Genomic DNA, 18,058 nt, shown 5'->3' with positions numbered 1-18,058 from the left:
AATCTACATACAAGGTGATAAAGTTAAACTTTTATTTTATTTATTCTTGAATATTTCCTAACAGGCATGGGATAATAACACGAAATTCGGTAAGCAGGGGTTTTTCGGGACAATAAATCTAAATTTGCCACCAAAAATGATATATTATCCAGAGGGCGCCACATACGCCTTTCAGCGCTCATTTAATAGATTCAATTGTTTTATTTCTCACTCTACATACCTTTTGAATCAACACTTTTATTCTCTTAACATTTATACTTAAAAAAGGTTACTATATTCATCTCGTTAAACTCAACCGTTTTCGAGATAAACATTTTCGATAAGCATTTTAAGTCTGCGAGGCAATATAATTTTTTGCATAATATTGTAGTTAAAGACGAAAAATAACTTAAAACCATAAAATTTTTTTAAAAACGTATTGCAATTTCTTCAAATGGAATTTGCGATGCACTGACATAAAAATGAAAACTGGCACAATTATTATGGTTTCAAGTTGGTTTTTCGGGTGTAACTACAACGATATTATGGAAAAAATTATGTTGTATCGCAGAGTTCAAATGCGTCTATCTCAAAAATAGTTGAGTTTAGCGAGATGAATGTAGTATACCTTTTTTAAGCAAAAATATTCAGAAAATAAAAGTTTTGATTCAAAAAGTATGTACAGTTGGGGAAAAAAAAATTGAACGTATTAAATTGGCGCTGAAAGACGTACGTAGCGCCCTCTGGGTAATACATCATTTTTGGTAGCAAATTTAGTTTTCTCATCCGAAAAAACTCCCGCTTGCCAAATTTTGTGTCATTATCCTATGCCTGTCAGGAAATATTCAACAATAAATATAATAAAAGATTAAATTTGACACCCTGTATTTCGGTTGTTATTATCAACTTTCGTACTAAGGTAAGTTAGCTTAAATCGACCTATTTTAAGCTCAGAAATCTAAGTTTAAGCTATGACCCAATCTTTACCAAACACCCTGTATTCAAATTTATTAATTTTGTAAAGCAAACAAATTAAGTACCTAGTTTGTCAGTTTGTTTACATATAGAGAACTGTCAAAGCGTATGCATTTGACTCGACATTGGTCACTGCGAGTGTGCCACCTTTATCGCGAATGCCATATCGCGATTCTATTGGTTAAAAATCTGTATCGTAATGAAAATCTGTATCATAATGAAGTTCATTATGATCCAGGTAGTGAAATCATAATTGACATAATATATTGTATGACAATAGAAAAAGTAGTTGTATAGTATAGTGGCTTTAATATATTTTTTAAATAAATAAAAATGCAGTGTTTTTTGTGTAAACATTTAAGTGCCCAAACAAAAGATTTTAAAGGTATCCAGGATAAAGTAAAAGAATTCTCTAATAAAACGTGGTTGTCATGTACTACATCTTTGAAAGCCCGTCAACAACATCAGCATCAATGGAATGATGTTGAATTGCCAGAAAATTGGGATAATAATGAAATAGGATATCATTCACAATGTTATAAAAAATTTATTGTTAAAAAACAATTTCTTCTTCCTGAAAGGTAAGAATTTTTATCATATTTTCTTTAAATTGTTAATTGCAATATTATTTTGTAATTAAATTTTTTTCTATTTTTCTTTTTCACATTTCGTGTATACCTAAATGCTTATTCTGGTATAATTTATTTTATATTAAGGTATAACTTTATAGAATGTTAATATACATGTGTGTTCAATCAGAGATGTGTACCTCTGGTTCAACTATGAAAGTATATTAATTTATAAAATTTGTTAAAAAATATAGCAAATTTGTATGTTTATTAAATAATATTTTAAATGTTTTAAAGAAAATTCAAGAACGCGTATTTGTTTAGATGGGGTTTATGCAAAATATTCAAAGTGATTAATTTTGTTTGGGATTTATATAAAATATTAAAAGTGATAATAATAAGCAAATGATATTAATTTTGAAGACACGCTTGGTTGGGGCGGCACGGACTGAACGTAGAAAACGTCTGACGAAAAAGTATTACACAGTGAGGACGTTTGAGTTGGAATAAATTCATTTTCTCGAGAACTGGAGACTGGAGAAAAATCCTGAAATAGGTCGATTTTTATTTGTAAATTATAATTTTTTGGCATATATCTCATATTAGTGACGTCATCTATCTGGGCGTGATGACGTAATCGATGATTTTTTTAATGAGAATAGGGGTGGTGTGATAGCTCATTCGAAAGGTTATTCATTGCTCTATTCACTAAGATAAACATTAACATAATTATTTATACAGAGTGCACAATGTTTTTTTAATTAAATTAAATCACACAATAAAAATAATAATATGTAATTTATTTCATTCAAAATACATTTTACTATTGTTAGAAAAAACGCAAAAACATTTATATCACAAAAAAACATTGTTTCTCGCTTAAACTAGATGTTCAAACTCCCAAGTGGCAGGTGGGTGGTAGCTTTAACATTGACTATAAGAGAAAATCAATGTTTTTTTTCAAATTAACATTTTTTTCGGTTTTGTGACAGCAGTAAAACGTATTTTGCATTAAATAAATTACGTACATTCTTCTTTTTGTCTCAATTAATTTAATTCACAACATTTTTTGGGCATCCTGTATAAATAAGTTTATATTAGTGAATAGAGAATTGAAAAACCTTTCGACTGAGCTATCACACAACCCCTATGCGTATAATGTATTATATAATTTACAGTGTGGCGACGTGGAAACTACACATGGACTTTTTATTATAGATAGAATATAATGAGGAATCCTATGTCTAGTTTGAACAAAAAAAATACACTCGCTTCTTGTCTTCTATAAAATCCTGAAGACACCATCTGTGACCTTTCGTCAGATAAAATAAAGGTTCAGCACGTGTAGCACGAATCAAGCGGAAGTAAAGGTATTGTTTTTAAAACAATGTTTGAATTAATGTCACTTTATAATAAACAATTATAATTCGGATTTATTGGAAATTGCAATTTTTTGTTTAAATATTCTTCTTCTGCTGTTAAAAACAAATCTAACTAATTTTGAATTTCGAAATTCCGATAATATTTGATTATTTCAAATGAATTAATTAATTTTTTTTTCAGTTCATTTTATTTGTTAAAATTAAATAACCAATTAAATGCTACACGTTTTGTGTTATAATTTAGTTGTTTATTGCTATGATTCAAAAAACCCTGGATAATTTTCAGCAATTTTTCTTTTCTCTTATCTTTGTTTTTTGATTATACATAAAATTTTCAATTAACAGTTTAATAAAGTTCAAATGTTAACCATAAATACCTATCGGTCATTAATCGGTTAATTTGTTGCTAAAATCTGATAATTTATTTATTCCAAGACGAAAAATAATGTAAAGGGCCATAACTTTTTGAAAAAAATCGCAGTACTTAATTTAAGTTGAATTCTCTTTTTGAATACCTATATTTTCATATAAAATTAAAAACAATCTAAAAAAATTTTTATAACCCTTTTTTATTGCTTTAAAAATGTTGTTAAATTTTCTTTATAAATAGGGGCTGAGATAGCCATTTTTTTTAAATCGCTGCCACTTTGTTCAACAATTAAAAAATGAAACTGGCGGCATTAAAAAAAAACAAGCTATTTTTTATCAAGAAATAAATATAGTATACGTTTTTTCGAGCAACGGCATGCCGAGATATTGGCATGGTGGTGGGGAAATTCTCCCTCCGGCTGATGTGACTCACAAAAAATTGAAGGCTATTTTTGCAATAACAATTCAACGAAATTAAACTTATAAACGCTCAAATTAAAGGTTAATCGATGTAGATTCTCGTGATATGCGGCTTTAATCAAAAACGTGCATTTTGGACCCTGTTAGAAAAAAGTGTTATAAAAATATAAAAACCAAAAATTTGGGCGTTGCATTTTATGCAGGGTATCTTCTGACATCGCCCTTTATAACCCAGCATAGGTTTCATAAATTCCCGAATTAAAGCATAAAATGACCTCTGATATTCCCCATACATAAAATGTATTAAGTAACTTTTCACAGTATACATGGTGCATATTTGCATATACATTAGGGTGGTCGTTATTTCCCAAATTTAAACGTTTCCTTTTCCTAAGCCTTACATCGATAGCTTACCCCCCAAAAATAAGATTTCAGCTGTTTTCTCCGAATGAACCGATTTTAATAAATCTTATAATGTTATATTTTGTTTACTTATATGTCTTGTTTCATAAAATACTATAAATTGACCAAAAAAGCCGTAGGTATACAAAGTATTGAAGAAAAAAAATTAAAAAGTACGCCACTTTTATTTTTTCTCATACATTTTTTATGTTCATTAAGGTATCAGAAAAAAGGAAAAATCTTTAATTCAATGTAATATTTCATATTGTTAGTTTAAATTCATATTGTTCTTATTTCCAAAAAAAAAATAAAATAAAAGTCAAGTATTTTGAAGTACTATTAAGATCACATTTTTAATTAAACAAAAAGAAACATAAGTTTCAAAACATTAGATACTTCAATATTATTTGGTTTTTTAAGTTTGTTTTAATTAACATGTTTACATGATACTTTTTTTTAAGTGAGACTCCCTCAACATCAGTGGGTGCAACAATTTCGTCTGTTGATGAAGCAGATAACTTGAAAACAAATTCTTCAAATTTATCCACTTCATGGTTGGTTTGGTATGTTTTTTATTTATATACATATTTATATAAATGTTACGTAATAAAATTATATTGCAGTGAAGCAGCAGTGTCATATTTATCGACTGAAGATTATTCGACTAACTCGTCTTTTTCATCGGCAGCAATTAATTTGGAACCAGTTAATGTTTCTGTTAAGTGAGTATTTTTTAATTATTAAATCTTATTTTTTAACAATTTTTTGTACATTAAATTTTTATGTAATAATATTTTGTTTTAATTACAATTGTAATTTTAGATGTACAAGACAACAATTATCGAGAGATGCAGATGACATTGAAAATGCAGATGAAATGGAGGTGGATAATGACATTGTTGATGATAGTATCGTTGAAAATGAACAAAAATGTCAAGAAAAATGTTTTTTTTGTGGAAACATAAGTATTAAATGGAAAGGACGCAAATTATATTGTAGCCAAACAAAACATAAAATCAGATTTTTTGATAGAATTCGAAGCTACGCAACTGAAATGAATGATGTAGAAATGCTAATGTCAATTCACGAAGAAGTAAATAATGAAAATATTATGTTATTCTATCATCAAAGATGCAGTTTAAAATATTTTTCAAATTTTAAAGCTTATACAAACAAACCACCTACAACTATTTGGACAGATACACGTGGTTACAACGAGATTGCTCGTAAACAGTTGATTCAGTATATTGAAAAGGAAGTTGTAAGCGAATCAAAAATTTTCTCTGTCACTTATTTGCAAGATATATACATTTTATTTTTGCAAGAAGTCTATGAGTCTGAAGGAAAAGACTTCCCTGAAAACCTGATAACGACTAATACTCTAAGACAATATATGGAAATACATCTGAAAAAAAAAATTAAGTTTGAATATTTTTCAAAGAAATGGTTTGTTATGTCAGTGAATACGGATTTAGAAAATATCAATGATGATGAAATCCTTGACATAATTTTTGAGCAAGAATGTCGTGAATTTGCAATTAAATATAGAAAAAAAATCTTGCAAATTAAAAAAAAGCCTTTACCAGATTTTCTTGACGCTGAAGCTCTAAATAAGGGTGAATGCGACATTCCAAATTGGCTGAATGTGTTCTGGAAAACGGCATTGAGTGGAACTAAAGTAGAGACCGAAAGAATCGAAAGATTAACCGCGTGCTTGGCATCCGATTCGATTTATTCCATTACCAAAGGTAATATAAAGCCTCGTAAACAAATTATTTTTGGTATGTCAATGAAAAGTCTTACTGGCAATGTAAAGGTAATGGAAATATTAAATAGGTGCGGTTATTCAATCAGCTATTCAGGTTTAGCGGAATTAGAATCTTCTGCAGCTTACTCGTGCATTGCGAATGGACAAACGTGTCCTTCGGGCATAATTCCGACTTCTTCCTTAGCATGTGGAGTCGCTTGGGATAATTATGATAGATTCGTTGAAACACAATCAGGCAAAAATACACTTCATGATACAGTTGGAATCGCTTATCAGGATATTCCTGCAGCTAACCATTTGATTGCTCAGGAATCCCATAACAGCTCAAACGTTCAGGAACAAAATTTAGCACTGAATCTTCGAAATAAAAGTAATCGAAGAAAAAGATCTTTTGAGTCGTTTGAAACTGAAAATTTACCACCAACGAAACAAAAACGTCCTGAATTTATCTCAAATAATAAAGAATCTGCGAGCACTAATCCAACTACTACTGTAAGTTTAGAATCTACGAACACTGATCCACCTACTAGTAACGAAGAATTATTTATAAATGAAGATAATACCCAAGGCGTAGAAACATCTTCAACTTCAGATAACGAAAAGTGCGTTTTACTTTTCAAACAAATAAACTTTTGTTGGATTTTTTCCCACAAACTTCATCTACAGAATGTACCTATGTGGGTAGGATACAATGCAAAGATTTCTAACGATAATTCAACTATTCAAAAAATAGATTATTTGACCCAAATCAATGATTCTCCTACAGATCCACGAGTCATAAAAGAAACAATGCGTCTTAGCTTAAAAATTGCTTCTGAGTGTGGAAAAAAATACTTCAATGTTACTTATGATTTGGCCATTGCTAAAATAGCTTTAAAAATTCAATCAGCTGAAGAAGAATTCAAAAATCTATTTATTCATTTAGGATCATTTCACATTATGCTATCGTTTTTTAAAGCTGTAGGCAAATTCATTAATGGATGTGGTTTAACAAACATGCTTGTTGATGCCGAAGTTTTAGCGAATGGATCTATAAATACATTTCTTACTGGTAAACATTTTAATCGCTGCTGTAAAATTCATCCAATAATTTCACTTGCACTTCAACTATTGCACGTAGAATTTTTTTTAGAAAATAAACAGTATGATTTAGAAACAATTAAAACCTACTTAAAACATTACTCAGAAAATGAAAATGAAAATCCAGTGATAAATAATGAATTATGTCACAAAATTTTTGAAGATTATGCACAATTTAAGAAAGATACTTTACAAGGGAACCATGGAAAGACACCTCAAATTTTTATGATGTACATACAATTGATAGATTATTACCTAATGCTTGAATTTAGTATCCGAACTGCTAATTTTGACATTTACAAATATGTCTTGGAAAAAATGACAAACATTTTTTTCGCTTTCAATCATCAAAATTATGCCAGATACTTAACCATATATTTAAACAAATTAGAAAAGATTGAAGAAACTCATCCTGGTTTGATACAAGAGTACGGAGATTGCTTCTTTGGCATAAGAAGGACCACAAAGCCATTTTCAAGAAACCCCATCGACATAACACTAGAACAGACTATAAATGCACATGCTGCTTCTAGATCATCAGGCATTATAAATATGACAAATTCTGTGGGTGCTCGGCAAAAATGGGCTATTACCCATTCACTGCGTACTAACATGATTTCGAAATTAATGGATTTCTGCAATTTGTATTCAAAGGATGATATAACCAAAGATTTAAGGAAATCTTCTATCTGTCACAGCAATAAAAATGTTGAAAATTTGTTAACTATAATACAGCAATGTACGAATCCTTTTTCAAGCAATTTATCTCAAGAGAATTTGTACAATATATCTTCAGGGCAATCAGTATCTGAAGATATTTACACATTCTTATCTAATATTGAAACTACAGGAGAGCTGCAACGAATTAAATTTATTACTGAATCTCAAATAGACCCAGAAAGGTTTGACAAGGCTATTTTAAAAAACACTGTTGTTAATTTTGCTTCAAAATGTGTCAAAAAAGTAAAAATTAATGGAAAAGTCAAAGAAGTTACCATTCAAAGAGACATTTTTGGAAGATTATTGTATGCGTCGCTGCAAAGCCATATAGATCTAAAAGAAGCGTTGAAATATCCGCTGACGCCTATTCCATTTTCTTTATGCCACTCTGACGGATCTATTTGTAAAACCCAAAAATCAGTGATTTTCGAGGAGTTGAAGTCATATCAGGTAAACCTTTTTAAGAAATAAGTATAGTAAAATCTGCCATATCCGGATCAATGTGGCGACAGACCGATCCGGATATGAAAAAATCCGGATATCAAAACCACTTCTTTTATAGTCTCTGAAACGTTTTCTCCTTCATATATTTCAGTAATCAGCGCTGTCAATAACGTTCGTCGATGGACACGTTTTATAGATTCTACAATACATTATTTCGCCATATTTTAGTTCTTTTGGGTCGGTTGCATTGTCCAACAGCAGGACTGCCTTTCTCCGGGGATTTTGGTAGATACGGACGGCAGAACCACCTGGATATGGGGAGGTCCGGATATGAGCGGGTACGGATGTGGCAGGTTGTACTGTATTTAAAAAAATTAAAATTAATATAAATGTTTAATAAAATCAATTATTAACAATAAACTTTTTAATTTACCAGGAAGAGAATGGCAATCCTCCGAAAGCCGATATCCATATCTACGATGGCTTCTATTTGCTCCACACATTGAAAAATGTACCTAATACATACGGGAAAATTTCAATGTATATTTTTAAGCTGTTGGTATCAGATAAAAAAGAAGTCCACATTATATTTGACAAATTCAACGATCCAAGTATAAAAGATTATGAACACCGCCAAAGAGGAGAGGATGATACCGTTCATAGCGTGCATAAAAACAATAAGCGACCCTCTGATTTTGGGAAACTGTTAAGAAGTAAAAATTTCAAAGAAAGTTTCGTTGAATTTTTAATCGATGATTGGACTGATGATTGTTTTGTTATTTTATGCCAAGATAAAATAGTCAAGTTAAGTTATGGAACTTCCTGTTACTCTTACCAAGTACATGAAAATCATATTAAAAAAACTACAGATTACAACTTATGTTGCTTTCACGAAGAAGCAGATACCAAGATTATGTACCACATATGCCAACTGCCTAATAATTACAACGTTGAAGTCCATTGCACTGACTCGGATATACCAGTAATTATTCTTGCAAATATGAAATATTTAAAAGCAGATATTCAAATTACGGTAAATATGTGTTCGAACAAAAAAAGAGAGTATTTGAATATGAATAAAATTTACCAAGGATTAGGTGACAAATTAGCAAGAGCCCTAACCGTTTGTCACATATTTACGGGTAATGATTTTAATCCAGCTTTTTACAGAAAAGGGAAAAAAAGACCATTTGCCATACTAAAAAAAAAACAATCGTATCAAGATGCTTTTATGCAGCTACTAGAAACGGTGCCGAAATATTTGGATACAGAACACGAAGTATTTAAATCTATTGAAGAGTATGTATGCCAAATATATAGTTTAAATACAAAAAATGATATCGATAAAGGCAGATTCGAAGTATTTGAAAGAAAATATAAAAATAAAAATGAAAATGACAAAATTTGGAGAAAAAACCTAAAAGGGTTCGACGCATCAAATCTTCCACCAACCAAAAAAGAGTTATTGCAACATATAAAACGAACCATTTATATCAGTAACGTGTGGTGCAATGCTCACCTGAGGCGACCTACAGACCTTGATATTCAAGAGTGCGGGTGGTTAAATATCGATGGCAGCTTTGAGTTTTTTTGGTTCGATGGCGAGCAGTGTCCCACATTCCGAGAGATAGCTGCTCATTCAGGTAATATATTTATAATTACATTAAAAATTTAATCTATTACGCTGATATTAAGGTTTTTCTCTGTATGTCTGCTTTTCTGCTTTTTTATATTTTAAAATTTGATATTTTAAAGAATTTTAAAATTAAACCATTTTTATTTAAAAAATCGAAACAATTACTTGCATTAAGTCCATTTTACTTAACTTTTAACTACACGCGGTGGCGTATTTTGAACGCCAGATATAAGAATTCTACTGAAAATATATTTAAAAAATTAATTTTTGACCTAGTTTATCTATCTAACCTATCACTGGAATGTGCTTTACAATTGGTTTTAGTTTCGTTGGAATCGGCGTTCTGAGAAAGCCGTAATTACCAGTTTATTATTTGTTGTTTATGGTGGTGTACAAAATACGCCATGATTGCAGTAATGTACGTAATTCTTTCAATAATTGTTTTTTAGTCATTATGGCACAAAATATATTTTTCTTTATAAACAAAACTTTTTCTCATGTAAAAAAATCATGTTTCAAAAAATTTTATATTAATAATTTTATTTTTGATTAGGTTCCAGCTTGAAATCCCAATTGACTTACTGAGAAGGAACTCAAAGCATTCGCTAATGCCGATTAAGGTTAATAACAAACAACTAAGTGTATTTAAAAAAAAATAAACAAAACCGTTGCTTTTAAGTGGTGCCAAGCCAAAAAGTACGCCACGCGTGTACTTATGTTATGACATGATGCGCGAGTAGTTAAAGGGAAAAATGCTTTAGTTTAATAAGTCTAACAGTTTTCATTACTTTTTTTTTTAATAAAATGTTTCATTTATTAGTTTCCACTTCTGATGATCAGGATGAGGGGGAGCCGTCTTCCGATGAGAGTGAAGATGAACAAAATTTGTACCTATCTGAAGATTCAGAATTTGAAGATAACGATAATTAATCAACAATTTATGTATTTTTAAGAATTATTTGTTACATAATATTTGATGTTTTTTTCATTGTATATGTATACAAGAATAAAAAAACTGCTAAACGCCGTAAAAATGAGTGGCGCATACAATATTCCAGCTACAAATGAACTGATATAAATATTACGTGGCGCAAGAATGTATTTTCATTTTGATCGAAAATAAAATTCTAGTTTTATTTTAAAAGATGTTTCCATAATCATGCTCATTTGTAGCTGGAATATTGTATGCGCCACTTATTTTTACAGCGTTTAGCAATTTTTTTATTCTTGTATCAGGAGTTTTTCAAAGTTATTTATAAATTAAATGTATGAATTTAAATGTATTGTTTCTCGATTCCACGTTTAGTCAAGGGCGGATCTGTTTTGAGATAGACGTTGAGAGGTAACTCAAATTTTTTTGCAGAAATTGCTTGAAAATAAATCAAATAATATTATTTGAGTTATCTTCCCTCTCAAAAAGGTCCGGAACATTGTTTAAATAATCAAAATGTCAAGAATTGAAGGAAAAATTCGATTTTTTTCTTCGTTTTTGATTATAACTTTAAAAGTATTCATTTCCGAGAAAAGTTGTACTGACATAAAAGTTGCGTAATTCAATTTACTACAATATAGAATTGGTTAAAAATTTAAAAAATAGTCACCCTAGTTGCAAAATAGCAATAATTGCGAAAAAACCATACAAAAACAAGTATTCGCATTTTACGTTTTTCAACCATTTATGCTACACTTAGGACCTTCATATTTCATCCAGAAAAACTTTATGATACAGTAAAACAATACTGTAAATTTCATTAAGATCGGTTCAATAGATTTTGCAAAATAAATTTTGCAATATTGCTTTCGGAAAAAAAATTCATTTTTTCAAAATGTTACAGGACTGAAAATAAAGCAGATAGCAAGTTGAATTTTTTTTTCCTTATAGAAGTGTACTGTACCTTTCATTTGCAATTTTCAAAATTAAAATCGATTAATTACCACGGCGTCAGAAAATTTTTGAAATAAACAATAATTTTTGGTGCTACGCGCAGGACAGCGGTGTTTGATTCACACAGGTTGATTTCCACCAAAATTTCTTCCAATCTTTATCTAATATATTATTTTCTTACTCTATATTTTATTGTATTTTAATTTTTTAATTCCACAAAAATCAAACTTATTTTATTATTGTTTGTGAAATATTGTTTAAACAATTGCATATGTTTAAAAATAATAAACTTTTATTATTTAAGTTAAAATATATGAACAAAGAAAGTTTTTGCTAATAAAAGTGTTATTTCAAAGGATAGAGTATGTGTTTTTATTTTGCAATAAACAAATTTATTTATTTATATCGAAATGTCATAATAATTAAAATGTATCAATCATTATCAAAGGTCATTGGAATGCCCAATCAGAGCAACCTATCCGCTGATCTGCGCGTAGCACCAATAATTAATGTTTATTTAAAAAAATTCCTGACGCCGTGGTGTTAAGCGATTTTAATTTTGCAAAATTGCAAATGAAAGGTATAGTACACTTCTATATGCAAAAAAAAATTTCAACTTGCTATCTGCTTTATTTTCAGTCCTGTAACATTTTGAAAAAATGAATTTTTTTTTATGAAACTGGATTGCAAATTTTATTTTGCAAAATCTATTGAACCGATCTTAATGAAATTTACAGTGTTGTTTTACTGTATCATAAAATTTTTCAGGGTGAAATATGGAGGTCTTAAGTGTAGCATAAATGGTTGAAAAACGTAAAATGCGAATACTTGTTTTTGTATGTTTTTTTTCATAATTATTGCTATTTTGCAACAAGGGTGACTATTTCTTAAATTTTTAACCAATTCTATATTGTAGGAAATTTAATTACGCAACTTTTATGTCAGTACAACTTTTTCCGGAAATGAATACTTTTAAAGTTATAATCAAAAAACCAAGAAAAAAATCGAATTTTTCCTTAATTTTTTGACATTTTGATTATTTAAACAATGTTCCGGACCTTTTTGAGAGGGAGGATAACTCAAATATTATTATTTGATTTATTTTCAAGCAATTTCTGCAAAAAAATTTGAGTCACCTCTCAACGTCCAAATGTACTAATATTTTTACAGATGCGCCCTGGTCTAGTTAAGATAAATGGTCGTCTTTCTACCATTATCTCTCAAATGATCTAGTGTCCATCGAATATACACTATACGAAATAGAATAAAAAAATATTGGAATGACCGGTAAATGAACTTGATTGCTCTATTAAATTTAGCGTCGCAACCACTACAACTAGTGTATTTTCGGTTTTCCTGTCTCTCCTTGAACCCAAGATATATACCCCCAAAAAATATGCCGTTTTGTACCTACCAAGTCCTATAGCTGGCTTATGGGTGGTCGAAAGTCACAAGCTATACCGGTTCTGAATCGGTCCTGACCCCCTCTTGAAACATAGAAAAGAAATTCAGATCGGTATAACTTTTCCACAAACATGCACACATACAAAACATTTTTCCCTTTTTAAATAGAAATTGAATAAAATTTCTGAGATCGGTAACTTTTGAATGGTATATACAATTTTCAAAATGACAATGGGATAAGACAGGGAGATTCCCTGAGTCCTCTGTTGTTCAACCTGATCATGGACGAAATAATAAAAAAAGTAAGAACAAAAAAAGAATACCAAATGGGAGAAAAACCACTTAAAATAATCTGCTATGCAGACGACGCAATACTAATCTCTCAAAGTGAAGATGATTTACAACGTATGCTGCACGAATTTAATATAACCGCTAGAAAATTTAACATGTAAATTTCCCTAAAAAAGACTAAATGCATGGTTATAACAGCAGATCTAATAAGGTGTAAATTAGAGCTGGAGGGTCAAATAATAGAACAAGTCATGGAGTTTAAATATCTAGGCATCACACTATGCAGCTACGGAAAGCTCGAAACAAAAGTGGAAGATCAGGTGAATAAAGCAAACAGAGCCGCAGGTTGCCTGAATGAAACAAAATAGAGAAATAAAAACACCAGAAAAGAAGTGAAAGGCAGAATTTACAAAAGAGTCATCAGACCAATAATGACATACGCGGCAGAAACACAACCTGATACAGAAAGGACAAAAAGAATGCTATAGAAACAGCAGAGATGAAAACATTGCCAAAAATCGATGGTAAGACGCTGTGGGATAGAGTTAGAAGTGCAGATATATGAAGGAGATGCAAGGTGGACAACATTAATAACTGGGTGAAACAGAGGTGTAACCAGGATGATCCTAAGGGGGAGTTACGTCTACTTGAAGGTCTCTGGGGGTATGGAATAATAATTGTGTTAAGCGTATAGAGCTCAAAGTACATCCAAAATGGGGGTTATAACCCCCAAAACCACCCCCTGGTTACGCCTATGGGGTGAAAAGCAGAAGAGTAGAATGGAACGACCACATAAGCCGAATGACAACAAATAGAGTAGTAAGGACGGTCAGAGAAGGTTCCCCAATAGGAAGACGATCAGTGGGAAGACCACGAAAAAGGTGGAATGACAACTTACTGGAGGCACATTGAAAAACAGACATAGTAATGTCTATATAAAAGAAAGAAGAAGAAGAAGAAGAAGAGAAGAATTTTCAAAATTAAACATGCTTTGGAAAGGTAATGTTCAGTACTATAAGAAGCTGTAAAGTCGGACTTAAATTTTCGAAATTTTTGGAAGTTTTGGGGACGAGAACGAAAAACAGACTCTAAATGGGACGTAAAATCCACACCCTTGGACCAAAATGGATGGTTGACATATATCTCTTTGCCTATATTTTAAGATTGGATTTGGCCCAATTTTTTCAATTCAGTCACATTTAGAAAATCGAAAATTTCTTGTATAATATAGTGTCGCATGTACGGGAACAGCCGTTCTCTGGGATATAAAAAAATAATAAGCATCAAGGAGACCAAAGCGAACTATAAACAATTTTTCTCGGTTAGATCTACATAGATCAAACTGAAAATTTGTAGAAATACACCTTATAATATTTATAAGGACGTAACGTAGAGAACATTCCTTCTTCTTCTTTCTCATAATCCTTAGTGCCCTTCAGGGCGTCGGATGTCGGGTTCCGCCTTGTAGAGAACATTCTAAAATTTTAAAAAAAATTTCCGAAATTTTCCCTCTTGTCGGAAAATCTTTTTGGAAAATTTTGTGTATAATTCTTTGTCATGCCCTTTTAATTGTAGTACTTAGCGTGTGTACCAATTTTTAGCTAAATCGATTCAAAAGTAACCGAGAAACACTGTTTTAAATTTTTTTTTTTGATAATACCTCTTCGTCGATAGCCTAAAAGAATTAAGATTTCTGTTAGTTTGCCCCAACATTTTTGTCAGACAATTATATTTTTTGTTTAAGAATATAATTACTTGTAACCTACTACTTTTGTCGGAAAAATGGTTGTAAAGATAAGGGATGCACGAACCCAGCATAATTTGAAAGTATACTTTACTAATAAAAATAAATTTTTTGTCCGACTGTCGAGTTGCCCCAATATTTTTGTCCGACACTTTCATTTTTTGATTAAGAATATAATTACTTATAACCTACTAATGTTGTCGGAAAAATGGTTTTAAAGGTAAGGGTTGCACGAACCCAGTAAGGTTTAAAAGACAGTTTATTAATAAAAATTAAATTTTTTGTCCGACTTTGGATTTGACTCAATATTTTTGTCGGACACTTAGATTTTTTGATTTGGAATATAACTACTTATAACCTGATACTTGTGTCGGAAATTTTTTTTTATTTCGAGAAAAAAAACTACAGAACGATGTTTGTCGTTGTTCAAGGAGTATGTACACAAATTATCAGATCACAATTTTTCTAAAATTTTCCCTCTTGTCGGAAAATTTTTTAAGAAAATTTTGGGTTCCGATCTACGTCATACCCTTTTAAATGCTTTACTTAGTGTGTGTACTAATTTTCAGCTAAATCGATTCAAAAGTAACCGAGAAACACTGTTTTAAAATTTTTTTTTGATAATACCTCCTCGTCGATAGCCTAAAAGAATTAGGTTTTCTGTTCGTTTGCCCCAACATTTTTGTCAGACAATTATATTTTTTGTTTAAAAATATAATTACTTGTAACCTACTACTTTTGTCGGAAAAATGGTTGTAAAGATAAGGGATGCACGAAGCCAGCATAATTTGAAAGTATACTTTACTAATAAAAATAAATTTTTTGTCCGACTGTCGAGTTGCCCCAATATTTTTGTCCGACACTTTGATTTTTTGATTAAGAATATAATTACTTATAACCTACTAATGTTGTCGGAAAAATGGTTTTAAAGGTAAGGGTTGCACGAACCCAGTAAGGTTTAAAAGACAGTTTATTAATAAAAATTAAATTTTTTGTCCGACTTTGGATTTGACCCAATATTTTTGTCGGACACTTAGATTTTTTGATTTGGAATATAACTACTTATAACCTGATACTTGTGTCGGAAATTTTTTTTTATTTCGAGAAAAAAAACTACAGAACGATGTTTGTCGTTGTTCAAGGAGTATGTACACAAATTATCAGATCACAATTTTTCTAAAATTTTCCCTCTTGTCGGAAATTTTTTTAAGAAAATTTTGGGTTCCGATCTACGTCATACCCTTTTAAATGCTTTACTTAGTGTGTGTACCAATTTTCAGCTAAATCGATTCAAAAGTAACCGAGAAACACTGTTTTAAAATTTTTTTTTGATAATACCTCCTCGTCGATAGCCTAAAAGAATTAGGTTTTCTGTTCGTTTGCCCCAACATTTTTGTCAGACAATTATATTTTTTGTTTAAGAATATAATTACTTGTAACCTACTACTTTTGTCGGAAAAATGGTTGTAAAGATAAGGGATGCACGAAGCCAGCATAATTTGAAAGTATATTTTACTAATAAAAATAATTTTTTTGTCCGACTGTCGAGTTGCCCCAATATTTTTGTCCGACACTTTGATTTTTTGATTAAGAATATAATTAGTTATAACCTACTAATGTTGTCGGAAATATGGTTTTAAAGGTAAGGGTTGCACGAACCCAGTAAAGTTTAAAAGACAGTTTAATAATAAAAATTAAATTTTTTGTCCGACTTTGGATTTGACCCAATATTTTTGTCGGACACTTAGATTTTTTGATTTGGAATATAACTACTTATAACCTGATACTCGTGTCGGAAATTTTTTTCTATTTCGAAAAAAAAAACTACAGAACGATGTTTGTCGTTGTTCAAGGAGTAAGTACACAAATTATCAGATCACAATTTTTCTAAAATTTTCCCTATTGTCGGAAAATTTTTTAAGAAAATTTTGGGTTCCGATCTACGTCATACCCTTTTAAATGATTTACTTAGTGTGTGTACCAATTTTCAGCTAAATCAATTCAAAAGTAACCGAGAAACACTGTTTTAAAATTTTTTTTTGATAATACCTCCTCGTCGATAGCCTAAAAGAATTAGGTTTTCTGTTCGTTTGCCCCAACATTTTTGTCAGACAATTATATTTTTTGTTTAAGAATATAATTACTTGTAACCCACTACTTTTGTCGGAAAAATGTTTGTAAAGATAAGGGATGCACGCAGCCAGCATAATTTGAAAGTATACTTTACTAATAAAAATAAATTTTTTGTCCGACTGTCGAGTTGCCCCAATATTTTTGTCCGAGACTTTGATTTTTTGATTAAGAATATAATTACTTATAACCTACTAATGTTGTCGGAAAAATGGTTTTAAAGGTAAGGGTTGCACGAACCCAGTAATGTTTAAAAGACAGTTTATTAATAAAAATTAAATTTTTTGTCCGACTTTGGATTTGACCCAATATTTTTGTCGGACACTTAGATTTTTTGATTTGGAATATAACTACTTATAACCTGATACTTGTGTCGGAAATTTATTTTTTATTTCGAGAAAAAAAACTACAGAACGATGTTTGTCGTTGTTCAAGGGGGATGTACACAAATTATCAGATCACAATTTTTCTAAAATTTTCCCTCTTGTCGGAAAATTTTTTAAGAAAATTTTTTGTTCCGATCTACCTCATACCCTTTTAAATGCTTTACTTAGTGTGTACCAATTTTCAGCTAAATCGATTCAAAAGTAACCGAGAAACACTGTTTTAAATTTTTTTTTTGATAATACCTCCTCGTCTATAGCCTAAAACGATTAGGTATTCTGTTCGTTTGCCCCAACATTTTTGTCAGACAATTATATTTTTTGGTTAAGAATATAATTACTTGTAACCTACTACTTTTGTCGGAAAAATGGTTGTAAAGATAAGGGATGCACGAAGCCAGAATAATTTGAAAGTATATTTTACTAATAAAAATAAATTTTTTGTCCGACTGTCGAGTTGCCCCAATATTTTTGTCC

General features: G+C 30.4%; 2 protein-coding genes across 2 annotated transcripts in view; both read left to right on the top strand.

Annotated features, from left to right (window-relative positions):
- Window positions 1–18,058, top strand: part of LOC114327608 (uncharacterized) — a 99,834-nt gene that overhangs the window by 60,822 nt on the left and 20,954 nt on the right. The gene's annotated exons all lie outside the window — the stretch shown is intronic.
- Window positions 924–11,016, top strand: LOC126884709 (uncharacterized). Its single transcript, XM_050650834.1, has 6 exons — window positions 924–1,535; window positions 4,558–4,659; window positions 4,720–4,818; window positions 4,919–8,114; window positions 8,545–9,751; window positions 10,565–11,016. The coding sequence occupies exons 1-6, from the start codon at window positions 1,288–1,290 to the stop codon at window positions 10,672–10,674; spliced, it is 4,962 nt and encodes a 1,653-aa protein (XP_050506791.1). The 5' UTR covers window positions 924–1,287; the 3' UTR covers window positions 10,675–11,016.

This window comes from Diabrotica virgifera, chromosome 1 (assembly GCF_917563875.1).
Source record: "Diabrotica virgifera virgifera chromosome 1, PGI_DIABVI_V3a".
Classification (NCBI taxonomy): domain Eukaryota; kingdom Metazoa; phylum Arthropoda; class Insecta; order Coleoptera; family Chrysomelidae; genus Diabrotica; species Diabrotica virgifera.
This window is presented reverse-complemented; position numbering and strand designations above follow the sequence as displayed.